Source organism: Ranitomeya imitator, chromosome 4, assembly GCF_032444005.1.
Source record: "Ranitomeya imitator isolate aRanImi1 chromosome 4, aRanImi1.pri, whole genome shotgun sequence".
Taxonomy (NCBI): domain Eukaryota; kingdom Metazoa; phylum Chordata; class Amphibia; order Anura; family Dendrobatidae; genus Ranitomeya; species Ranitomeya imitator.
The window spans coordinates 452568034-452594834 of NC_091285.1; the positions used below are offsets into that span (position 1 = coordinate 452568034).

At 44.5% G+C, this 26801-nt stretch overlaps 1 protein-coding gene across 2 annotated transcripts in view; it reads left to right on the forward strand.

Moving 5' to 3' along the window:
* The window catches only part of LOC138676453 (long-chain fatty acid transport protein 2-like), a 180308-nt gene that overhangs the window by 58220 nt on the left and 95287 nt on the right, over nucleotides 1-26801 (forward strand). For both annotated transcript variants that reach the window (XM_069765761.1, XM_069765762.1), the window contains exon 4: nucleotides 21041-21199. In XM_069765761.1, coding sequence (XP_069621862.1) covers nucleotides 21041-21199 — 159 coding nt within the window. The remainder of the gene's footprint in view (nucleotides 1-21040; nucleotides 21200-26801) is intronic.

The following is a 26801-nucleotide window of genomic DNA, read 5'->3' on the forward strand; positions in this document are numbered from 1 at the left end:
CTCTTTTTTGTTGTTAACGATCTCCTACTGCTTTTGCACTGAACTGGTTCTCTTGTAGCCAGCATGAGGGAGTATACTGCAGAGGAGGAGCTAACTTTCTTTGTATTAACTTAATGTCACCTCCTAGTGGCAGCAGCATAACACCCATGGTCCTGTGTCCCCCAATGAGTGGCTCGATGAAAAGGATTTTCTGATGAGTACACAAATTCCCTATTTTTTAGGGACCACATCACATTTGAAGTGACTTTGAGGCGTCTATGTGAAAAAAATACCCAACAGTGACAAAATTCTAAAAACTACACGCCTCAAGGTACTCAAAACCACATTCAATAAGTTTATTAACCCTTCAGGTGATTCACGGGAATTTTTGGAATGTGGAAACATTTCACAAAAATTTCCTTTAGACCTAATGTTTTTTTACTTTCGCAAGGGTAACAGGAGAAAATAGGCCATACATTTTGTTGTGCAATTTCTCCTAAGCATGCCGATAACCCATATGTCTCCATAAGTGGGGGAAATGTACTGTTTGGTCAAACGGCAGGGAAGGGAAGGAGTGACATTTGACTTTTTGAATGTAAAATATGCTGGAATAATTAGCGGTTGCAATGTTGCATTTGGAGAGCCCCGGATGTGCCTAAACAGTGGAAACCCCCAGCAAGTCCTGTCTAATGTATATAATCAAAATCTGATGTATTTAAAAACCTGATCATCTGTATAGTACCTGTATGAACAGGGTTCAGAGAGAAAATATCCATGTAGAATATGCGAGATGGAACAGCTACAATGCAAATGACCCACAGAGGAGTGGTGGACTCCCCAGTCTTGTAGAAACAAGAGAACAATTTTAAAACCAAAAACACATGGGCTACTTGCACAGTGAACAAGTCTGTAGAAACCTGTTCACACCACTAAAGAACTTGAAGACACAAAAGCGCACAGAGAGGTCAAAAAATACTCTGTTGTAAAAAAGTCACAGTAAATAAGCAAGTGCTAGTCAAAAAATAAAAAATACAGGGTATTTAGTTAATATGTTTTTTTGCAAAAAAAAAGTATGTTCAGATGCTCCACCAATCGCCAAGGTAAACCCATAATAGAGCAGTCCTGTCTAATGTATTTAATCCCTATCTGATGTATTTAAAACCTGATCATCTGTATAGTACCTGTATGAACAGGGTTCAGAGAGAAAATATCCATGTAGAACATGCGAGATGGAACAGCTACAATGCAAATGACCCACAGAGGAGTGGTGGACCCCCAGTCTTGTAGAAACAAGAGAACAATTATAAAACCAAAAACACATGGGCTACTTGCACAGTGAACAAGTCTGTAGAAACCTGTTCACACCACCAAAGAACTTGAAGACACAAAAGCGCACAGAGAGGTAAAAAAATACTCTGTTGTAAAAAAGTCACAGTAAATAAGCAAGTGCTAGTCAAAAAATGAAAAAAATACAGGGCATTTAGTTAATATGTTTTTTGCAAAAAAAAGTGTGTTAAGCTGCTCTACCAATCGCTAAGGTATACCCTGTTATGATTAGGTGGCCTTGGAGCAGCATGAAAACCTTCACTGGAGTAAGTGGTAACTATACTGACCGCAAACCCTGATCTTATGACCGTAACTAGAAGTAGCCGTGGGGTGTGCCTAACAAAACCTAGACACCTCGACACAGCCGGAGGACTAAATTCCCCTAAAGATGGAAATAAGAAAACTATCTTGCCTCAGAGTAGACCCCCAAAGGATAGGCAGCCCCCCACAAATAATGACTGTGAGTTGGAGAAGAAAAGACACACGCAGGCAGAAAACAGGCTTAGCAAAGGAGGCCACTTCTAGCTAAATAGAAAAGGACAGGACAGGATACTAAGCGGTCAGCATAAAAATACTACAAAAATATCCACAGCAGAAAATACAAAACTCCACCACCTAACTAAAGATGTGGAGAGTATTTGTGCAACTCCAGAGAATCCAACCAAACTGAGAAAAACAACTTACACAGTCTAAGCTGGACAAATAGAAACAAAAGATCAGCACTGAAAATAAGCACACAGCAAGTGTGCTTCAGAAAAAGAAACAGACACTTATCTTTGCTGAACTGGCAGATAAGCAGGAGAGGTCAGGCAGAGATCCAACACTTCCAAAGAAACATTGACAACTGGCCAGGACTAAAGAGTCCTGCAAAGCTAAATAGCCCAGTCAGAATTGCAATTAGCGGATACACCTGTCCAAGACTGCAGCCCAGAGACAACTGCATTACCATCTACAACCACCGGAGGGAGCCCAAAAGCAGAATTCACAACAGTACCCCCCCTTGAGGAGGGGTCTCCGAACCCTCCCCAGAGCCCCCAGGCCGATCAGGATGAGCCAGATGAAAGGCACGAACCAAATCAGCGGCATGGACATCAGAGGCAAAAACCCAAGAATTATCCTCCTGGCCATAACCTTTCCATTTGACAAGATACTGAAGCTTCCGCCTCGAAAAACGGGAATCCAAAATCTTCTCAACAACATATTCCAACTCCCCATCAACCAACACAGGGGCCGGAGGATCAACAGAGGGAACAACGGGCTCCACATATTTCCGCAATAAAGATCTATGGAAGACATTATGGATAGCAAAAGAGGCCGGAAGCGCCAGACGAAAAGACACCGGATTAATAACCTCAGAAATCCTATAAGGACCGATAAACCAAGGCTTAAACTTAGGAGAAGAAACCTTCATAGGAACATGACGGGAAGACAACCAAACCAGATCCCCAACCCGAAGCCGGGAACCAACACACCGACGACGGTTAGTAAAACATTGAGCCTCCTCCTGATACAACACCAAATTGTCCATCACATGAGCCCAAATCTGCTGCAACCTGTCAACCACAGAATCCACACCAGGACAGTCAGAAGGCTCAACATGCCCAGAAGAAAAACGAGGATGAAAACCAAAATTACAAAAGAAAGGCGAAACCAAAGTAGCCAAACTAGCCCGATTATTAAGGGCAAACTCGGCCAATGGCAAAAAAGCCACCCAATCATCCTGATCAGCAGACACAAACCATCTCAAATAAGTCTCCAAAGTCTGATTAGTTCGCTCGGTCTGGCCGTTTGTCTGAGGATGAAATGCAGAAGAAAAAGACAAATCAATGCCCAGCTTGGCACAAAAGGCCCGCCAAAACCTAGAAACAAACTGGGAACCTCTGTCGGACACAATATTCTCTAGAATACCATGCAAATGGACCACATGCTGAAAAAACAACGGAACCAAATCAGAAGAAGAAGGCAATTTAGGCAAAGGCACCAAATGAACCATCTTAGAGAATCGGTCACAAACAACCCAGATAACCGACATCCTCTGGGAAACAGGAAGATCGGAAATAAAATCCCTAGAAATATGTGTCCAGGGCCTCTCAGGGACCGGCAAAGGCAAAAGCAACCCACTAGCACACTAGCAGGGGAGCAACAAGGCTTGGCCCGCGCACAAGTCCCACAGGACTGCACAAAAAAACGCACATCACGTGACAAAGAAGGCCACCAAAAGGACCTACCAACCAAGTCTCTGGTACCAAAAATGTCAGGATGAACGGCCAACACGGAACAGTGAACCTCAGAAATCACTCTACTAGTCCATCTGTCAGGAACAAACAGTTTCCCCACAGGACACCGGTCAGGTTTTTCAGCCTGAAATTCCTGAAGAACCCGTCGTAAATCAGGAGAAATGGCAGAAAGGACCACCCCTTCTTTCAGAATACCGACCGGTTCCAAGACCTCAGGAGAATCAGGCAAAAAACTCCTAGAGAGGGCATCAGCCTTAATATTCTTAGAACCAGGAAGGTACGAGACCACGAAATCAAAACGAGAAAAAAAACAAGGACCATCGAGCCTGTCTAGGATTCAACCATTTGGCAGACTCGAGGTAAATCAGATTCTTATGATCGTTCAAGACCACAATACGATGCTTAGCACCCTCAAGCCAATGTCGCCACTCCTCAAACGCCCACTTCATAGCCAACAACTCCCGATTGCCGACATCATAATTGCGTTTAGCAGGCGAAAACTTACGGGAAAAGAAGGCACACGGTTTCATTAAGGAACCAACAGGATCCCTCTGAGACAAAACAGCCCCTGCCCCAATCTCAGAAGCGTCAACCTCAACCTGAAACGGAAGAGAAACATCCGGTTGACGCAACACTGGCGCAGAAGTAAAACGACGTTTAAGTTCCTGAAAGGCAGTGACAGCCGCAGGGGACCATTTCGCCACATCAGCGCCCTTCTTTGTCAAATCAGTCAAGGGTTTAACCACGCTGGAAAAACTAGCAATGAAACGGCGATAAAAATTAGCAAAACCCCAAAATTTCTGAAGGCTCTTCACGGATGTGGGCTGAATCCAATCATGAATGGCCTGAACCTTAACCGGATCCATCTCTATAGACGAGGGAGAAAAAATAAAGCCCAAAAAGGAGACCTTCTGCACCCCAAATAGAAACTTAGACCCTTTCACAAACAAGGCATTGTCACGAAGGATCTGAAATACCATCCTGACCTGCTGCACATGAGACTCCCAATCATTGGAAAAAAATCAAAATATCGTCCAAATATACAATCAAGAATTTATCAAGATAATTCCGGAAGATATCATGCATGAAGGACTGAAAAACAGATGGAGCTTGAATGGCATCACAAGGTATTCAAAATGGCCATCGGGCGTGTCAAACGCAGTTTTCCATTCGTCACCCTGCTTAATACGAACAAGATTATAAGCCCCCCGAAGGTCAATCTTAGTAAACCAACTAGCTCCCTTAATCCTAGCAAACAAATCGGAAAGCAAAGGTAACGGGTATTGAAACTTGACCGTTATCTTATTCAAGAGGCGATAATCAATACAGGGTCTTAAGGAACCATCTTTTTTAGCAACAAAAAAGAACCCCGCTCCCAACGGTGAAGAAGATGGCCGAATATGCCCTTTCTCCAAAGACTCCTTAATATAGCTCCGCATGGCGGCATGTTCAGGTACAGACAGGTTGAAAAGTCGGCCCTTAGGAAACTTACAGCCTGGAATCAAGTCAATAGCACAATCGCAGTCCCTGTGCGGTGGAAGGAAACTGGACTTGGGCTCATCGAATGCATCCTGAAAATCAGACAAAAACTCTGGAATTTCAGAATACTTGATGGTGTCTCCGCGGCTTCTCTACATGAACTTTTTAAAAAAAAAGACCTAGTAGAGTGAAAAAAAATCTAAATAACTTCAGTACTACATGCATGAACTGGCACATTGCGAGATCAACATGCATTAATCTGGGAATGTCACTGTGCTAAAATGCAGTCTAGTGGGCATCGCCAACCACCATCTACCATATCTTCAGATTTTTCCTCTTCCCTCACCTTGGCAAGTGTTTCACACTGGTTTCCGGCTGAAGAACTCTCACTTGTTTACACCGTACAGTTGGGGTGACTGAGAGCCTGTCAGCTGATACGGAATTGGACATGCCTACCGTTTTTGACTGATCTTACATACCAAGCACACCTCATCTTTCTCAATCCCCCATAACATCTCTGCCCGCACCTCTCTCACAGTTCAATAGCTTGTCAAGTTCACCCTACTCCACCCTGTGTCAGGACAGCAGCAAACCCTCATTTGTGCAGTTGTGCTCATGTGAAAGATTCTTTCCTCCTACACATGGCAAAGCTAACAGCTTGAACTTCACCATCTTCGATCTACTTATAATGATAACCTATATTTATATATCTCAAACACATTTTGCATAGCTATACAAGTCAGCAGTTCATATAAAACAGTCCAGTCAAAAGTTACTAATTTTAAGATAATCAAACAATTAAAGCAAAAATAATGACGACCCTGCTCTTCAGAGCTTACAATCTACAATTAGGGGGGTGACACAAATTACAGGTGCTTATTTGCAATGATGGTACAACTATCTTGAGGAAATGGGGGGTAGATAAAGGCTGCATGAGTCTTTTGGGTACAGTTGAGTTTGATGGCGAATTATGTTCAGAGAAGTAGAGAATAAGCTATATATATTATAAGGACTTTGACTAGTGAAAGTGATAGTCCGCCTTAAACATATGTGTTTTTAGGGAGCAAGTTGTGGTTATACTCCCAATTTCATGGGGGACAAAAGGTAAGAAGTGAGTCATCTAGGTAGAAGATTGAACTGAGCCGGACAAAGTCCAGATCAAAGGTGTTACCGTCTATGTGTGTCTCAGAGTTTGAAAGTTGCAAGAATTGGCTACAGATAGATGCTGGGATGTAGTTGGGTAGGTGGAGCTGTTGAAGTCGCCCAGTATAAGGGTTGTCAATTCTGAGGACATGAAGTGTGGCAGCAATGCATAAAAGTGTTTAAGGAAGTGGGTGGGTGTGCCTGGGAGCTGGTATATGACTGCTAATCTGAGGGAGAGGGGATGGAACACCCTGATGGTGTGAACTGCAAAAGAAGAATGGTGTCCAATTGGCCTGTATTTATTTATTGGGTTAAAAACAGGATTGTTGTTAGCAGTGAGGAGTGTAGGGTTATCATGGAGTTAGCAGTGATCGCACTGCGGGATATACACATATTCCATGTGTTCTAATCTGGATGTGGATAAGCCAAACGCTCACTATTAGTTTTGTGAGAGCTAATTATTGTGAACAACTTGCGACGTCCTCGGATGATTTGTCATCCAATCGTGTCATTGTCTGGATGATAGGGGCCAGCTGAGAGTTATTCGCTACAATGATCACAGTCCTTGTTTCTGTATGACTCATGACCTGTGATCTCCGTGATTATTGTATGTCCACTTCAATCTGTTGGCCACAGAAATACACCCTTTGCACCTTATGGATACAGATGGATTCCAAAAGCTGATGGCCATCGCAATCCCCCCAGTACCAGTTGCCCAGTCACCATTACTTCTCTAAGAAAGATGTGCCTGCGCTACAGCAACAAGTGGCAGACAATATCACCCGTTCCCTGAAAAATTCTATCTCTGCCAGGGTGCATTCCAACAATGACACCTGGACGAGCAAGCATGGACAGGGGAGTTACATCTAGACGCAAAAGAAACGAGGGAGATCCAGCTCCAGGAAAGAGAAATAGTCTCTGATAAAATCCAAAATAACTTTATTGTCATGAAAAAATTTAAAATGTGGACTCCAATGACAAGTGGTATAACAAAGGAATCACATAGCAGCTCTCACTGCACTGAACGCGTTTCGAACACAGCTGTATTCTTAGTCCTCAGTAGGGAGGACTTAGAACGCAGTTGTGTTCGAAACGCGTTCAGTGCAGTGAGAGCTGCTATGTGATTCCTTTGTTATACTACTTGTCATTGGAGTCCACATTTTAAATTTTTTCATGACATCAAAGCTATTTTGGATTTTATCAGAGACTATTTCTCTTTCCTGGAGATGGATCTCCCTCGTTTCTTTTGTATCCATGACGTTGTTGGCTGCACGCTTGATCCTTGCTCGGATTTCTTCTTGGAATTTGGACTCCATTTGGGTGAGCTGAAGATTTTTTTCCTTTTTTACAAGTTACATCTAGATGACTGGGCACTGGGTGACTCTGGTGGCTGTAGGGGCAGTTGGGAAAGGGGCTGCTCTACAAGTCTTGCAATCCCCAAGGCTTGCAGGGCACTTGGGGATGGAGAAATAAACCACTACATACCATAAGATGGAAACTAAACTAATAGACAACAGGGGTTGGAAAACTAAACTACTAAACATCTTGGGTTAGAGAACTAAACTAGTACACACCAGGAGATGGAGAACTAAAGCAGTAGAAATCAGGGTGTCACTAGACACCAAGTCTTGTAATCCCCAGGGCTAGCGGAACAAAACTCTGTATGTAACAGTTCCAGCAGTGCTTCTGCCTCCTACAACTCCTCTAGGGCCTCCACCTGCGTCCTCAACCTCTGCCTTAATTAAACACACATTCCAACACTGCAAAGAGAATCCCTCACCCACCTCCATACTGCACAACCAGGGCTCACCATAATCAAGCAGTGTTTACATGAATATACCTTGAAGATCGCAGTCATATAGATCAACAGTTGTGGACAGCTATCCATACCGAGTTTGATCAATGGCTGTCTACACTCAACCTGGAGCTAGGGAAGGCCATGTGCAATAACGGTGCAAACCTGGTAGCGGCCCTATGCTGGGCCAACCTTAATAATAATAATAATAATAATAATAATTTTTATTTATATAGCGCCAACATATTCCGCAGCGCTTTACAAATTATAGAGGGGACTTGTACAGACAATAGACATTACAGCATAACAGAAATACAGTTCAAAACAGATACCAGGAGGAATGAGGGCCCTGCTCGCAAGCTTACAAACTATGAGGAAAAGGGGAGACACGAGAGGTGGATGGTAACAATTGCTTTAGTTATTCGGACCGGCCATAGTGTAAGGCTCGGGTGTTCATGTAAAGCTGCATGAACCAGTTAACTGCCTAAGTATGTAGCAGTACCTTACACACATGCCTTGCATGGCTCGCATCCTCAACCTGATGGTACATCAATTCCTCTGCCACTGTCCTAGCCTGGATGTGCTGACTTCCATCATTCCACTTAGGTTGGTATAGAGATCTTTCTGACTACTGGTTAAACGGTTGACATGCAATATGACCACACCGTAGAATTAATCTTTGCACATGTTGCAACGACTGTGGCAGCAGCACTGAGACCTGGTGCAGGATGACATTTTTCATAGCCTGGCACAATGCAGTACGGACGTGGTGCAATTCACACTTGCACACTGGATACAGATGGACCTCTGCACCTTTCTGTACATTTTCTTAATGGCTACTAAGAGGGTTAGTGGTGATGATGCCATCATCAGCATCCCTATCACTGTCATCTACTTTCTGGAGCACACTTTAAATAGTGTGGGTGAGCAGGTGCTGGTGGTGGTGGTCCTGGGAGAAGAGGAGGGAGCAGAGGAGTATGCCTTTAGTGTTAATAATATCTATAAGTTCAGGTCTGTCATCTCACAGATGTTTGCCATGGGAGGAAGAAATGGGGAAGGACCATGAAAAGGATGAGAGGGAAGAGGTGATGGAAGCGCAACAGCTAGGAGATGAAGACGATAATGATTCCCTCTATGTTGTCCGTGGTTGTCAGGAGGGGATGGAGGAAGAAACCTTGATTGTTATATCACCACCAACACACAGTGGAGTTGGACCTCATGAAAGAGACCAACTCGTGAGGGCCTTCTTGCAGCACTATCTGCAACATGATTATTACCTGTATAGTTATGATCCAAATAGTGCTGACTACTTGGTTGCCAGTGTGTTCTATTCACAATACAAAGGAAAATTTTGCTAGTTGCTTCCCCCCCTGGAAAGGGGCATGTCCATGCTGCAGTATCAAAACATGCTGGAAGACAATCTTGATAATGGTTTTCCCCAACACAGCAATGAGGCACACAGTTTGCATCTCAGTGATAGCTATCCAATCACAGAAACGTTCAGTTGTCAACACAAACACATGGGCAGCCTTGAAAAGTTTGTAATTATTTTTCTACCTTTCGCTGCAAAGACATACAGATAGTAAATTTAGATAGTGAGTCCCAATGGTGACAGTGCCATTAATGTCTGTAAATGTCTGTGAAGTGAATGTTAAATGATTGGCTCTATATAATTGATAAAACCCTCCAAAGAATTGAAAGTGATGCTCAGCCACACTCAGGTGGCACACATCAGTTTCGTAGATTACAATTGTCAGAAAAATGTAAGGATAGTATCATGGGTAGTTGACTTAAAGACAGTGGAGGACTGCCGGTATTGGAGACCTACTGCTACAGGCAGCACACATGAAGGAGACCCAACGCGGAATCTACACATTTACGAAAATTTATTTGCACACATCAACAAAGTAACATCAATTTCACAACAGTAGAAATAGTCTATTAGGGATTGACAGGTCTTCTACTACACCAACCCAGCAGATGGACACCCAAGCAGGACTGTTCACATTTCCACAAATTAGTGTTAACATCTCCAGCATCAGCAGCAACAGCAGGCACATAAGCCCCACTAACGATATTAGAGACTGCAATTACGCAAGAAGAATACAGTATGTTATAAACTACAACATCCAGTAACAGAAGTTGTCAGTTGTCTTTGGATAGGACGTCACGTTAGTGGTTCACTAGTGCTTTCAGAAACATTAACACCTACCCCACATGCACCTCAAACACCAAGCCTATTCCCCCTTTCACCACAACCTTGCTTTTTCCCAGTCATGTTGCTCAGATAGTGTACTAGGAGCACACACTTAATAGCTAAAAATTAGATTTTTACTCTGCACAACCTCTGCACACAGCTGAATGTCAGTGGCACAAAATTAGAAGGTGAAATATGGCGTGATGAATCACGTTACTCACAGAAGAAATAATTGTTTCAGTGTGGATGAGGCCTGCATGACAAAGAAGATTTGCTCCAAAAAATTTCAAAGTGAGATGTCAAGAAAATCAACAGAGCCCTAAAAAATATATTTTAATATTAATGATTAAAAGTGCACACAACCAAAAAATACTTTCCTAAAAATAGGGAAAGTTGTGGGTCTATACTGTAAATTTTGATAATATACAGACTGAAAAAATGATATGAATGGCGCTTTTTCATTATGAACTGCCTGGTGCTTAGCGTTGGCATTCCCCTGATGAATCCCTTTGGATTGGCAATGGGGGGAAATGCGTCGGAATGGGGCACTAGTCCCAGGGATATAAGTTTACATTATTATGATTACACACCTATGTGCTGTTATGAGATGTCTGAAATCTCTTATGGTTGTGATTAAGACCCTGATAACGTCGCTGTGGCTTAATACATATTAACGCTTTATTTACATGGCTATTCCTTTTACCTAGATTAAATTGCTCTGTCTGTCTGATCCAAATGGGACTTGTGGCTTATCTTGTGACCACTTTTGGCAGAAATTATGAGCTGGACATTCTTTTTGTATCTGTATTTTTGTCATGTATAAATGCCCTAACTTGATGGTGACCTTGTCTGAGAAGGGGTCTATGACAATCATTGGGTCTTGCTTGCTAGCTGGCTGAGGTCGCCAACAATTTTCTATTCTGTGTATTTATTAGTATACCTAAGTATTTTCTTTTTATCAGACATCTCTTGCCCTGTTGGGCTGATATTGATCCTATTCAGATTCATGCACTAGTATAAGAATTGTGGATATAACTGAGGCGTCTAGGGGCAACCTAATAAGATATCCTATTCTAGCATTGCTATTTAGCATTGATATTAGATATACGCAGTGGTGTAACTACCGCGGTCGCAGGGGTTGCCATTGCGACGGGGCCCGGCAGGTCAGGGACCCTCCGCCCTGCAGGTCAGAGGCACCGGCCAACACCATGTTGCAGTGCAGGAGGAGATCCCTCCCGCACGGCAACAGTCCAAGGCGTATCTAGGGGGAGGGGGCAGCCGGGGTATGGGAGAGATAGGAACTTGGAAGCAGCTCCAGTCAGCACTGTGAGACTGTGACAGCTTCTCCTGCTCTGAGCCCCGGCACTGAAGGGGAGAGCGGGGGAGGGGCGGGACATGACAGCAGTGTGCAAGCAGGAGAAGCTGAGGAGCTGCAGGTTAATATCAGCCTCCCCTTTGCCAGAGAGGAGTGTGAGATGTGTATATGAGCTGGTGTGTTTGTGTGTGATATCTATAGTGTGTTATATATGTAGTGTGTGTGTGTGATATCTGTAGTGTGTGTGAGGCTGGGGCGTAACCGCCGCAGTGAACTATACCGGCGTTTATGATGCCGGTACAGTTCAAAGCAATGATGGAGGAGAGAGCGTCAGCTGATGCTCCCTCTCCCATCATTCCCCTCTGCCTCTGACACTGCGGGTGCGTGATGACATCACTTCATCGCGCACACGCTGTGTGTGGGGCCCAGGCAGTGCAGCATCTGCACAGGTGATGGTGGCCGCCATATTGGCAAAGCCTGTGGCGGCTGCTGCGACCGGGAACAGGCAGCTCCGGAGCTAGTGGGGGGCACGTGGACCAAGCCGCCCAGGAGGGGGATGCCGCAGCGGCTCAGCCATATGGAGGATCCGGGGATGAACATGGAGGTGTACGGGACCGGCGGAAGTGAGCTGTGTCTGCTGCCCGTGTGTCGCCATCTCTGCCCCCAGCGTCCCTGGCCCCCTGTGACACCAGCCCCGTTTCCTCCCTGTTGTCCCGTGCCCCATGTCCTAGTAGGTCCCCAGGTTCAGGTCATTGTGCTCCTCCGGGCCCCTCATACACACCTTGTTCCTCCTCCCCTGGTCTCCCAATGCTCCTCATCTCCCATGCTCTGAGTCCTCCTGCACCCCCCATGCATTCCCTGCCCCTTGTCCCCGTGTGACTCGTCTGCCCTGCTCTCAAGTCTCCCCTGTCCCCTTTCTCACCGTGTGTTCTCCATCTACCCTGTCCTTGTAATCCCTGTGCCCCCTTCTTTCCTCCTCCCAAGTCTCCCCCCCATCTTCCTCTGTCCCCTTGCAGCCCTTGCGTCCCTATCTACTCTGCCCTTGGAGTCCCCTTGTGTCCTCTTGTGCCTGTCTCCCTTGCACCCTAGTCCCCGTGTGTCCCATTGTGCCCTTCTCCCCTTCCTCTTAGTCCCTATGAGTCCCCTTGTGCTTCTATCCCTTGTCCCCGTGTGTAGCCTTGTGTCAGTGTCCCTTGCCCACTAGTCCCTGTGTGTCCCCTTGCGCCTGTCTCCCTTGTCCCCTTATGCTTGTTTCCCTTGTCCCCGTGTGCCAGTCTCCCTTTGCCCATTAGTCCCTGTGTGTCCCCTTGTCAGTCTCCCTGGCCAACTAGTCCCTGTGTGTCCCCTTGTGCCAGTCTCCCTTGTCCCCTTGTGTCAGTCTCCCTTGCCCACTAGTCCCCTTGTAACCTTCTCCCCTGCCTCCTAGCCCCCATGTGTCCCCTTGTGCCTGTCTTCCTTGCTCCCTAGCCCCCCTATGTTACCATTGTGCCTGTCTCCCCTACCCCCCTTGTGTCCTTGTCCCCTGCCCCCTAGTCACTATTTCCTCATGTCTTTCTCACTGCCCCTGTATGGAGGGGCTGCATTACACTATGGGGGGGCTGCATTATATTCTATGGGGGTTACATTGTATTGTATGGCAGGGCTGCAGTATACTCTGTGGGGTGGCTGTATTATACTATATGTGGCTGCATTATACTGAATCGAGGACTATGGGGAATATATTATACTATATGAAGAACTATGGTCCATCATACTATGGGAAGTGAATTGTACAACATGGATGACGATGGCGGTGCATTATACTATATGGAGCACTATGAGGAGTGTATTATACTATATGGAGGACTGAGCAGTGTATTTTAATATATGGAGGAGTATGTGGAGTGTATAATACTAAATGGAGGACTGAGGAGTGCAGTATACTATATGGAGGACTATGAGGGGTGCATTATACTATATGGAGCACTATGAGCAGTGTATTATACTATATGGAGGACTGAGCAGTGTATTTTAATATATGGAGGACTATGTGGAGTGTCTAATACTAAATGGAGGACTGAGGAGTGTATTGTACTATATGGAGGACTATGAGGGGTGTATTATACTATATGGAGGACTGAGCAGTGTATTATACTATATGGAGCACTACGGAGAGTGTATTATGCTATATGGAGCACTATGAGGAGTGTATTTTAATATACGGAGGAGTGTATTATACTATATGGAGGACTGAGGAGTGTACAATACTATATGAGGGACTATGGGGAGTGTATTATACTATAAGGAGTACTATAGGGGTGCATTATACTTCTCATATGGATCCCCATGACTTCTATGTTAGCCCCTGATGAGTATAATGGTTTATTTTCTTTTATACATTACATAACAATGGCAGTACGGGGGACAAATATATGCCAGGATGGGGCACTGGATAGTTATGCAACTGAGGTCACACTATACAACTTTGCAATAAAGCTATAGTGTGCAAAATTAATAGGGAAAATGTGAATTTGGGTGGAAAATATTTTGGCATGGTGGGGGGGCTGTTGTGAGTTCTGTTTTTGGGCTCCCTCTGGTGGTTACTGATGGTACTGGGTGACTTGTCTTTCCTGGGTCTCTGGGTTCCACCTGTTCCATCAGGATATGGGAGTTTCCTATTTAACCTGGCTTTGCTGGCATTTCCTCACCGGTTATCAATGTATCCAGTGTGTCTTGTTACCTCTGCTCCCTGCTCCTAGAACCTTCTGGTCAAGCTAAGTTTGGATTTTCCTGTTTTGGTGTTTTGCTTTATTTGGTTTTTAGTCCAGCCTGCAGATATGTGATTCTTGCTGCTGGTTGCTCTAGTGGGCTGAAATTGCTCCTCATGTACCATGAGTTGGCACATGAGTTCAAGTAATTTCAGGATGGTTTTTTGAAGGGTTTTTCGCTGACCGCGCAGTTCACTTTTGTATCCTCTGCTATCTAGCTTTAGCGGGCCTCATTTTGCTGAAACTGTTTTCATACTGTGTATGTGCTTTCCTCTCATTTCACCGTCATTATATGTGGGGGGCTGCTATTTCTGTGGGGGATTTCTCTGGAGGCAAGAGAGGTCTGTGTTTCTTCTAATAGGGGAAGTTAGATCTTCGGCTGGAGCGAGACATCTAGGATCATCGTAGGCACGTTCCCCGGCTACTTTTATTTGTGTGTTAGGTTCAGGGTCGCGGTCAGCTCAGGTTCCATCGCCCTAGAGCTTGTTTGTATCTGTGCTTGTCCTTTAGTGATCCCCTGCCATTGGGATCATGACAGTATAACCGGCCCACAAAGTGTTAATTGTATTGGCTGAAGTAGGAGGATAAGTAGTCTGAGGAAGTTTTTTTTTCTTTTTTTTTTTTCTTTCTCTTTCCCTCAGAGTTCGCTGCCTAGCCTTATTGCAGCCTGGCTACTTCCTCCTCCTCTTAATCTTTGAATGGCTCTGATCCCAGCTGTTTATCATGGACGTCCAGAGTTTGGCTTCCAGCCTGAATAATCTTGCCACTAAGGTTCAAAATATACAGGATTTTGTTGTACATGCTCCTATGTCTGAACCTAGAATTCCTGTCCCAGAGTTTTTTTCTGGAGATAGATCTCGTTTTCTGAATTTTAGGAACAATTGCAAGTTGTTTCTTTCTTTGAAATCTCGCTCCTCTGGAGACCCTGCTCAGCAAGTCAAGATAATTATATCTTTCCTGCGGGGTGACCCTCAGGATTGGGCATTTGCATTGGCACCAGGGGACCCTGCGTTGCTTAATGCGGATGCGTTTTTTCTGGCATTGGGTTTGCTCTATGAGGAACCTAACCAAGAGATTCAGGCTGAAAAAGCTTTGTTGGCCCTCTCTCAGGGGCAAGATGAAGCAGAAATTTATTGTCAAAAATTTCGGAAGTGGTCGGTGCTTACTCAGTGGAATGAGTGCGCTCTGGCTGCAAAGTTCAGAGATGGCCTTTCTGAGGCCATTAAAGATGTTATGGTGGGGTTCCCTGCGCCTGCTGGTCTGAATGAGTCTATGACTATGGCTGTTCAGATTGATCGGCGTTTACGGGAGCGCAAACCTGTGCATCATTTGGCGGTGTCGTCTGAACCGTCACCTGAGATAATGCAATGTGATAGAATTCAGTCCAGAAGTGAACGGCAAAAGTATAGGCGGAAAAAAGGGTTGTGCTTTTATTGTGGTGATTCAGCTCATGTTATATCAGCATGCTCTAAACGCACAAAAAAGGTTGATAAGCCTGTTGCCATTAGTACTTTACAGTCTAAGTTCATTCTGTCTGTGACTCTGATTTGTTCATTATCATCCATTTCCGTCGATGCCTATGTGGATTCAGGCGCTGCCCTGAGTCTTATGGATTGGTCATTTGCCAATCGCTGTGGGTTTAGTCTGGAGCCTCTGGAAGTCCCTATTCCTTTGAAGGGAATTGACTCTACACCTTTGGCTATGAATAAACCTCAGTACTGGACACAAGTGACCATGCGTATGACTCCCGTTCATCAGGAGGTGATTCGCTTCCTGGTACTGTATAATTTGCATGATGTTCTAGTACTTGGTCTGCCATGGTTACAAACTCATAATCCAGTCCTTGACTGGAAATCAATGTCTGTGTTAAGCTGGGGTTGTCAGGGGGTTCATGATGATGCACCTCCGATTTCTATCGCTTCATCTACTCCTTCTGAGATTCCTGTGTTTTTGTCTGACTATCGGGATGTTTTTGAGGAGCCTAAGCTCAGTTCGCTTCCTCCTCACAGGGATTGCGATTGTGCTATAAATTTAATTCCAGGCAGTAAATTTCCTAAAGGTCGTTTGTTCAATCTGTCAGTGCCAGAGCATACTGCTATGCGGGATTATGTTAAGGAGTCCTTGGAAAAGGGACATATCCGTCCATCTTTGTCCCCTTTGGGAGCAGGTTTTTTTTTCGTGGCCAAAAAAGATGGTTCCTTGAGGCCTTGTATAGATTATCGTCTTTTGAATAAGATTACCGTAAAATATCAGTATCCTTTGCCATTGTTGACTGATTTGTTTGCTCGCATTAAGGGGGCTAAATGGTTCACTAAGATTGATCTTCGGGGTGCGTATAATCTTATACGAATAAAGCAAGGTGATGAGTGGAAAACCGCATTTAATACGCCTGAGGGCCATTTTGAGTATTTGGTAATGCCTTTTGGACTTTCTAATGCTCCTTCATTCTTCCAGTCCTTTATGCACGATATTTTCCGTGAATATCTGGATAAATTTATGATTGTGTATTTGGATGATATTTTGGTTTTTTCTGATGACTGGGAGTCTCATGTTCAGCAGGTCAGGAAGGTGTTTCAGGTCCTGCGGGCCAATTCCTTGTTTGTAAAAGGCTCAAAGTGTCTCTTTGGAGTCCAGAAGATTTCTTTCTTGGGGTATATTTTTTCCCCTTCTACTATTGAGTTGGATCCCGTCAAGGTTCAGGCTATTTGTGACTGGACGCAGCCTACATCTCTTAAGAGTCTACAGAAGTTCTTGGGCTTTGCTAATTTCTATCGTCGTTTTATAACTAATTTTTCTAGTGTTGTTAAGCCTTTGACGGATTTGACTAAGAAGGGTGCTGATGTTGCTAATTGGTCTCCTGCGGCTGTGGAGGCCTTTCAGGAACTTAAGCGCCGGTTTTCTTCTGCTCCTGTGTTGCGTCAGCCAGATGTTTCGCTCCCTTTTCAGGTTGAGGTTGATGCTTCCAAGATTGGAGCGGGGGCGGTTTTGTCACAGAGAAGCTCCGATGGCTCAGTGATGAAGCCATGCGCGTTTTTTTTCTAGAAAGTTTTCGCCGGCTGAGCGGAATTATGATGTTGGTAATCGGGAACTTTTGGCCATGAAGTGGGCATTTGAGGAGTGGCGTCATTGGCTAGAGGGTGCTAGACATCGTGTGGTGGTCTTGACTGATCACAAAAATTTGATTTATCTTGAGTCTGCCAGGCGTCTGAATCCTAGACAGGCTCGTTGGTCACTGTTTTTCTCTCGTTTCAATTTTGTGGTTTCATACCTGCCAGGTTCAAAGAATGTGAAGGCGGATGCTCTTTCTAGGAGTTTTGTGCCTGACTCCCTTGGAAATTCTGAGCCCTCTGGTATCCTTAGGGATGGGGTGATTTTGTCTGCTGTCTCCTCAGACTTGCGACGTGCTTTGCAGGAGTTTCAGGCGGGTAAACCTGATCGTTGTCCGCCTCAGAGACTGTTTGTTCCGGATAATTGGACCAGTAGAGTCATCTCCGAGGTCCATTCTTCTGCGTTGGCAGGTCATCCTGGAATATTTGGTACTAGAGACTTGGTGGCCAGGTCTTTTTGGTGGCCTTCCTTGTCGAGGGATGTGCGTTCTTTTGTGCAGTCTTGTGAGGTTTGTGCTCGGGCTAAGCCTTGCTGTTCTCGGGCCAGTGGATTGTTGTCACCTTTGCCTATCCCGAAGAGGCCTTGGACGCACATTTCCATGGACTTTATTTCGGATCTCCCTGTCTCTCAAAAAATGTCCGTCATCTGGGTTGTGTGTGATCGCTTTTCTAAAATGGTTCATCTGGTACCCTTGCCTAAGTTGCCTTCCTCCTCTGAGTTGGTCCCTCTGTTTTTTCAGAATGTGGTTCGTTTGCATGGGATTCCTGAGAACATCGTTTCTGACAGGGGATCCCAGTTTGTGTCTAGATTTTGGCGGACGTTCTGTGCTAAGATGGGCATTGATTTGTCCTTTTCGTCTGCATTCCATCCTCAGACGAATGGCCAGACTGAACGAACTAATCAGACCTTGGAAACTTATTTAAGGTGTTTTATTTCTGCTGATCAGGATGACTGGGTTACCTTTTTGCCGCTGGCCGAGTTTGCCCTTAATTATCGGGCTAGTTCTGCTACCTTGGTTTCTCCTTTCTTTTGTAATTCGGGGTTTCATCCTCGTTTTTCCTCTGGTCAGGTGGAACCTTCTGATTGTCCTGGAGTGGACATGGTGGTGGATAGGTTGCATCGGATTTGGAGTCATGTGGTGGACAATTTGAAGTTGTCCCAGGAGAAGGCTCAGCAGTTTGCTAATCGCCGTCGCCGCGTGGGTCCTCGACTTCTTGTTGGTGACTTGGTGTGGTTGTCTTCTCGTTTTGTTCCTATGAAGGTCTCTTCTCCTAAGTTCAAGCCTCGGTTCATCGGTCCCTATAGGATCTTGGAAATTCTTAACCCTGTGTCGTTTCGTTTGGATCTCCCGGCATCGTTTGCTATTCATAATGTGTTCCATCGGTCGTTGTTGCGGAAGTATGAGGTACCTGTTGTTCCTTCGCTTGAGCCTCCTGCTCCAGTGCTGGTGGAGGGAGAATTGGAGTATGTTGTGGAGAAGATCTTGGATTCTCGTGTTTCCAGACGGAAACTCCAGTATTTGGTCAAGTGGAAGGGTTATGGTCAGGAGGATAATTCTTGGGTGGTTGCCTCGGATGTTCATGCTGATGATTTGGTTCGCGCTTTTCATAGGGCTCATCCTGGTCGCCCTGGTGGTTCTCGTGAGGGTTCGGTGACCCCTCCTCAAGGGGGGGGTACTGTTGTGAGTTCTGTTTTTGGGCTCCCTCTGGTGGTTACTGATGGTACTGGGTGACTTGTCTTTCCTGGGTCTCTGGGTTCCACCTGTTCCATCAGGATATGGGAGTTTCCTATTTAACCTGGCTTTGCTGGCATTTCCTCGCCGGTTATCAATGTATCCAGTGTGTCTTGTTACCTCTGCTCCCTGCTCCTAGAACCTTCTGGTCAAGCTAAGTTTGGATTTTCCTGTTTTGGTGTTTTGCTTTATTTGGTTTTTAGTCCAGCCTGCAGATATGTGATTCTTGCTGCTGGTTGCTCTAGTGGGCTGAAATTGCTCCTCATGTACCATGAGTTGGCACATGAGTTCAAGTAATTTCAGGATGGTTTTTTGAAGGGTTTTTCGCTGACCGCGCAGTTCACTTTTGTATCCTCTGCTATCTAGCTTTAGCGGGCCTCATTTTGCTGAAACTGTTTTCATACTGCGTATGTGCTTTCCTCTCATTTCACCGTCATTATATGTGGGGGGCTGCTATTTCTGTGGGGGATTTCTCTGGAGGCAAGAGAGGTCTGTGTTTCTTCTAATAGGGGAAGTTAGATCTTCGGCTGGAGCGAGACGTCTAGGATCATCATAGGCACGTTCCCCGGCTACTTTTATTTGTGTGTTAGGTTCAGGGTCGCGGTCAGCTCAGGTTCCATCGCCCTAGAGCTTGTTTGTATCTGTGCTTGTCCTTTAGTGATCCCCTGCCATTGGGATCATGACAGGGGGCCCCATTTGAAAGTTCGCACCGGGGCCCATAACTTTGTAGTTACGCCACTGGATATACGTGCATCTTTTTCACGCTTTGGAATGTTACTTTGAGCCACCAATGCAAAAGACAGGATAATAGTATATGCATGTACTATTTTTAGTTCTTGAAGGAAATATTGATTATCATCTGATAAAAGCCTATTGAACTACACTGAGAGCTATATAGTTCTGCCTCTGTAACCACAAATATTTATATCTGTATAGGATCAAGTTATTTGCGCTAACAGTACTTTATTTATAATTTAAGGTTTTTGGTGTTTGGTGATGGTGGTGGCTTTTTGACAGGGATTCCTGTTGAGGGTCCCGAGGGTCAGCCAATGGTGAGCGTGGGTGCCATATCGTTCCCAGGGTGCCAACCTCCACTGTCAGGAAGGGAAGCTATAGGGAAAGGCACATTCTATCTCCCATAGTCCATTCCTTGTATATTTAATAATCTGTTGTTGACCAATTATCATTTTTTCAGTCTGTACATTATCAAAATTTACAGTATGGACCCTCAACTTTCCTTATTTTTAGGAAAGTATTTTTTGGTTGTGTGTACTTTTAATCATTAATATTAAAAGATATTTTTTAGGGCTCTGTGTTTTTCTTGTTGATTTTCTTGTTATCAAGACCCTGTGTATCAAATTGTTGGCTTTTTCAAAGTGAGATGTCCCCTACTGTATGACATTAGTAACTGATTTTTTTTTGCTTTTTTTGGTGTGGATGAGGCCTGTATAACATCATTTTTAGTATGAATGAGGACTGAATAATCTAGAAGATTGTAAGTGGCATTGCAACGCCCTCTTTCCTACATTAGCTGCTGGTAAGGTGCAGGTTTGCCGCAGAAATATGGCCGACGTGTCGTTACATGAACTGATCAGAAAAGCGTGTGATTGTCGTCAGAAGATAGGTGTTAGGCTATGTGCACACATTCAGGATTTCTTGCAGAAATTTCCTGAGCAAAACAGCGGCCCTGCGCTTAGTAACCCGATGATTACCCTGGTTACCCGAGGACTTCAGGATCGTTGGTCGCTGGAGAGCTGTCTGTGTGACAGCTCTCCAGCGACCAAACAGCGACGCTGCAGCGATCGACATCGTTGTCGGTATCGCTGCAGCGTCGCTTAGTGTGACGGTACCTTAAGTACTTTGACAGCAAACAGCACATGACTTACGGTATATTATAAGAAGATTCCAACTAATCTTATCACAAATTGCATACTTAATTTCCATACAATACCAAAAATGTCTAATACTGTTAATTTTTTAAGGGCTTCCAAAAGCTGCAATGATAAACCAGAAGCGTGTTTTCAGATGTGGCCTAGTATCCATGATATCTGGACTTACAAGTGAGGATGTAGTCTACCTTACATTGCCGCTATACCATACCGCAGGACTGCTCGTTGGACTCAGAGGATGCATTCAAACAGGTACGCATATTGATTTCACATGATAGTTTTTATGTACTGCACTGAAGAGTACAATCTGATTATGGTGAAATAATGATTATAAATTAGCAATGTCATTTCAAAAGGGTTTTTATTAGTGATTGGCTGAAGAGCCCGGCGTTGCCTGGGCATAGTAAATATCTGTGGTTAGTTATAGCACCTCACTTCTCTTATTTTCCCATCACGCCTCTCATTTTCTCAATCACATCTTTCATTTTCCCCCTCACATCTCTCATTCCCCCCTAACACTTGTCATTTCAACCTCACATCTGTCATTTTCTGATCACTCCATTATTTTTCCTCACTCCTCTCATTTTGCACTCACACCTTTTCATTTTCACCTCACACCTCTCATTTTCACCTCAGTATATACATGTTTGTCATCTCCCTTATATATAGTATACATCTGTATGTCATCTCCTGTATATAGTATATACCTGTATGTCATCTCCCCTGTATATATTATATACCTGCTGTGTGTCATCTCCCCTATATATAGTATATACCTGAATGTCATCTCCTTCTATATATAGTATATACCTGTATGTCATCTCCTCCTGTATATAGTATATACCTGTGTGTCATCTCCCCTGTATATAGTATATATCTGTGTGTCATCTCCTCCTGTATATAGTATATACCTGCATGTCATCTTCTATATATAGCATATACCTGTACGTCATCTCCTCCTGTATATAGTATATACCTGTAGGTCATCTGCTCCTGTATATAGTATATACCTGTGTGTCATCTCTCCTGTATATAGTATATATCTGTGTGTCATCTCCCCTGTATATAGTATATACCTGTGTGTCATCTCCTCCTGTATTAGACCTCGTTCACACGTTATTTGCTCAGTATTTTTACCTCAGTATTTGTAAGCTAAATTGGCAGCCTGATAAATCCCCAGCCAACAGGAAGCCCTCCCCCTGGCAGTATATATTAGCTCACACATACACATAATAGACAGGTCATGTGACTGACAGCTGCCGTATTTCCTATATGGTACATTTGTTGTAGTTTGTCTGCTTATTAATCAGATTTTTGTTTTTGAAGGATAAGACCAGACTTGTGTGTGTTTTAGGGCGAGTTTCGTTTGTCAAGTTGTATGTGTTGAGTTGCGTGTGGCGACATGCATGTAGCGACTTTTGTGAGATGAGTTTTGTGTGGCAACATGCGTGTAGCAACTTTTTGTGTGTCGAGTTGCATGTGACAGGTTAGTGTAGCAACTTGTGTGCAGCAAGTTTTGCGCATGGCGAGTTTTGCGCGTGGCGAGTTTTGTGTGGTGCCTTTTGAGTATGTGCAAGTTTTGTGTGAGGCAAATTTTGCATGTGTTGCAACTTTTGTGCATGTGGCAATTTTTCCGCGTGTGCAAGTTTTGCGTGTGGCGAGTTTTCCATGAGGTGAGTTTTGCACTTGTGGCGAGTTTTGCAAGAGCCTAGTTTTTGCATGTGGCGAGTTTTGCGCGTGGCGAGTTTTGAGCGGCGACTTTTGTGTTTCGACTTTTATGTGGCGAGGTTGGTGTATGTGTGGTGAAATGTGTGCTGAGGGTGATATGTGTTCAAGCACGTGGTAGTGTGTGGCGCATTTTGTGTGTGTGTTCATATCCCCGTGTGTGGTGAGTATCCCATGTCGGGGCCCCACCTTAGCAACTGTATGGTATATACTCTTTGGCGCCATCGCTCTCATTCTTTACGTCCCCTTGTTCACATCTGGCAGCTGTCAATTTGCCTCCAACACTTTTCCTTTCATTTTTTCCCCATTATGTAGATAGGGGCAAAATTGTTTGGTGAATTGGAAAGCGCGGGGTTAAAATTTCACCTCACAACATAGCCTATGACGCTCTCAGGGTCCAGACGTGTGACTGTGCAAGATTTGGTGGCTGTAGTTTCGATGCCTCCAACACTTTTCCTTTCACTTTTTTCCCCATTATGTAGATAGGGGCAAAATTGTTTGGTGAATTGGAACGCGCGGGGTTAAAATTTCGCCTCACAACATAGCCTATGACGCTCTCGGGGTCCAGACATGTGACTGTGCAAAATTTTGTGGCTGTAGCTTCGACGCCTCCAACACTTTTCCTTTCACTTTTTTCCCCATTATGTAGATAGGGGCAAAATTGTTTGGTGAATTGGAATGCGCGGGGTTAAAATTTCACCTCAAAACATAGCCTATGACGCTCTCGGGTTCCAGACGTGTGACTGTGCAAAATTTTGTGGCTGTAGCTGCGACGGTGCAGATGCCAATCCCGGACATACATGCATACACACACACATACACACATTCAGCTTTATATATTAGATGAGCGAACGTCCTCACCACTACTCGTTACTCGCCCGAGTATCGCTATGCTTGGTGTACTCGGCGAGTAGCAAGCATTTCGGGTATTATTCAGCGGTAACTGCAGTCTCCACCCAGCAGTTTTGGCGGACTTTAGAGACCCAATCACAGTGCAGGGATTGTCTGCCAGGCCATGAAACGCTGCAGCCACCTTTGTGGTCGTGCAGTGATTGGCTGGGCCGTACAGCATCATCCCGAGTATAAGAGACCTGGCGCCGCCCTGCTCGCCGCATTCTGTTCCTGTTTCAGCGAGAGTAGGGAGAGTTGCTGCCGAGATAGGGTCAGAATTGTGGTTTTAGAGTTAGTGTAGGTCCGCAACTCTTACATTCACAACTCTTCTGAAACCAAAATTCCTTTTTAGGGCTAATTCGTAGGTCCCGATATTGCAGCACTAGGTAGGCAGAGCACAGCATATCCACATCAGTGCAAGGCCTGCAGGCACTGTATGTGCATCCATTGGTCCCACTGCATCCTTCCCAAAGCTCCATAACTGCCTGCTGCTGCAGCTTATTTACTGTCTATATACCTATATTTTTTTTCAAAAATTCCCCCTCCCCCCAAAAAAAAATGACAGTCTGTTCTGTCAGACTGAGGCCTGTTGAAAAGTTATAGTTTGTCAGGCATACGTAGCATAGTTGTGTGTCCTACCCTTGTGCCCCTTTTTTTTTGTGTGTTTTACATTCACCATCTTTTAAATGTTTTAAATTCATATATCTGCGTGCTCCAAGTTTGGTCATTGGAGGCCGGTGTACTTTTTTTTTGGCTGTGTGATACTCAAATTCTATACAGCACTATTTCGCATAAAAAAAATTGAAAGGCCACAGATTTGCCAGTGTGTTATTTCTGTTACAGCCGTCATATATCTCTGTGCTCCAAGTTTGGGCATTGGAGGCTGGTGTACTTATTTTTTTGGCTGTGTGACACTCAAATTCTATACAGCGCTATTTCGCATAACAAAAACCCTCAAAGGCCTCAGATTTGCCAGTGTGATATTTCCGTTACAGCCGTCATATATCTCTGTGCTCCAAGCTTGGACATTGGAAGTCGGTGTACTTATTTTTGGGCTGTGTGATACGGAAATTTTATACAGCGCTATTTAGCTTAAGAAAAATTGAAAGGCCACAGATTTGCCAGTGTGGTATTTCCGTTACAGCCGTCATATATCTCTGTGCTCCAAGTTTGGGCATTGGAGGCCGGTGTACTTATTTTTTGGCTGTGTGATACTTAAATTCTATACAGCGCTATTTAGCATAAAAAAATTCAAAGGCCACAGATTTGCCAGTGTGATGATTCTGTGAGAGCCCTCATATATCTCTGTTCCAAGTTTGGACATTGTAGGCCAGTGTACTTATTTTTTGGCTGTGTGATACTCAAATTCTATACAGCACTATTTCACATAAATTTACATAAAAAATAAATAAATAAATAAATAAATTGAATACAGTTTGTTAGGTCAGGCTGAGGCCTGCCTGGTGTTTGGGTTTGAAAAATCGTAGATTTGCAGGCATACTGATCACATATTATTTCGCTACTAATAAAGAGATTTGTGTTGAGCATTTGAAATAGTGCAGTAGTTCATTTAAAATGGTTAAGGCAAGGGGCAAGGGACATGGAAGTGGACGTGATGTTGATGGGGCATCCAGAGGATGAGGCCGTGGCCAAGGTGAAAGTAGGCAACAATAAAGACCCACATCTTCTCGCTCGACCTTCCTGTCCCAGTTTCTAGGGGACCACAGCACACCACTATTGAAGCCAGAGCAGTGTGAAACAGTTGTTGGTTGGATAGCGGATAATGCTTCCAGTCACTTAGCCACCAGCACCACCTTGTCTTCCACACGGTCAAGTCTGAGTAGCCATGAGTGTGGCCAGGATATTCCTCACCCTGATCCTCCTTCCTCCCACCATGCCAAGTGCCCTGAGACAACTGATCCCACACTTGGACACTGAAGAGCTGTTCAGTTTTCCATTTGAAGATTCAGAAATCTCTGCCGGTCAACTTGAAGTGGGGAAATATGAGATCGCATGTAGAACTACCCAAAGCTTTGACAAGCCCCGATCACACGAAGGCGATGGTGGGAAAGTGTCACAAGAGGTGGACGATGATGAGACACAATTGCCAGAAAGTCAGGAGGAGGAGCAGGGTACGGATGTGGAAGACGAGGTGGTGGATGACATAGTGACTGACCGAACCTGGCAGGAGGACATGCATTGCGAGGACAGCATCATAAATGGGGAAGGAGGCATATCCCAACAGGCAGGAAGAAGAAGTGTGGGGGCCTCAGACAGAAGGCGTGCATCCATTCCCCGTAACACCAACATGAGTGAAGTTGCCATTCCACCTGTGAGATCTTCTTGAGTCTGGATATTTTTAAAGACTCTGCCGCTAACTCCAAACAGGCCGTTTGCAGCACCTGCCATGCCCGCAAGTAGTAGAGAATAGGGATGTCTCATCAAACTTAATTTGACAGATGGGCCCGCCCCCATCAAAGTGTATCAAAAGTGTGTTACCCCTCCCCTCCCTGTCTGGCTGCTTTCCCCTTTTGATAGTATTTGATATTGTTATCACAGTATTTGATACATCGTTTTTATATCATATTAGATTTTGATTTTATATGTAGTCGATGTGAGATTGCTGCTGTAATCAGAGCAGAGTATTTTATTCCCAATGATCACAAATAGTGATGGTGTTTCTGCAGCCTGTTATGTGAAAGGCATTTTGTATAATGTTCCCGAGCTATTCCATGCTTAAACACAACCAGATGTGCTCATGCAGGACATACAGCAAAACAGATGTGGGAGACATGTCTAGACATCCAGGACAGGTCAATCTCTGTTGTGAATTCTGCTTTTGGGTTCCCTCCAGTGGTTGTAGGTGGTAATGCAGTTGTCCCTGAGTTGCAGTCCTGGTCAGGTGTATCTGCTGATTGCAGTTCTGACTGGGGTATTTAGGTGTGCAGGATTCATTAGTCCTTGCCAGTTGTCCATGGTTCTGGGAGGTTTTGGATCTTTGTGTGGTTCCTCCTGCCTTGCTGCCAATTCAGCAAAGATAAGTGTCTGGTTTTTTGTTTCTGTGGCACACATGCTGTGTGGTTAATAATTCTGTGCTATTCATTTGTTTTCTCTTGTCCAGCTTAGATTGTGTCAGTGTTTTCTCAGTCTTGTTGGATTCTCTGGAGTTGCAGATATACGCTCCACATCTTTAGTTAGATGGTGGAATTTTTGTATTTTCTGCTGTGGATATTTTTGG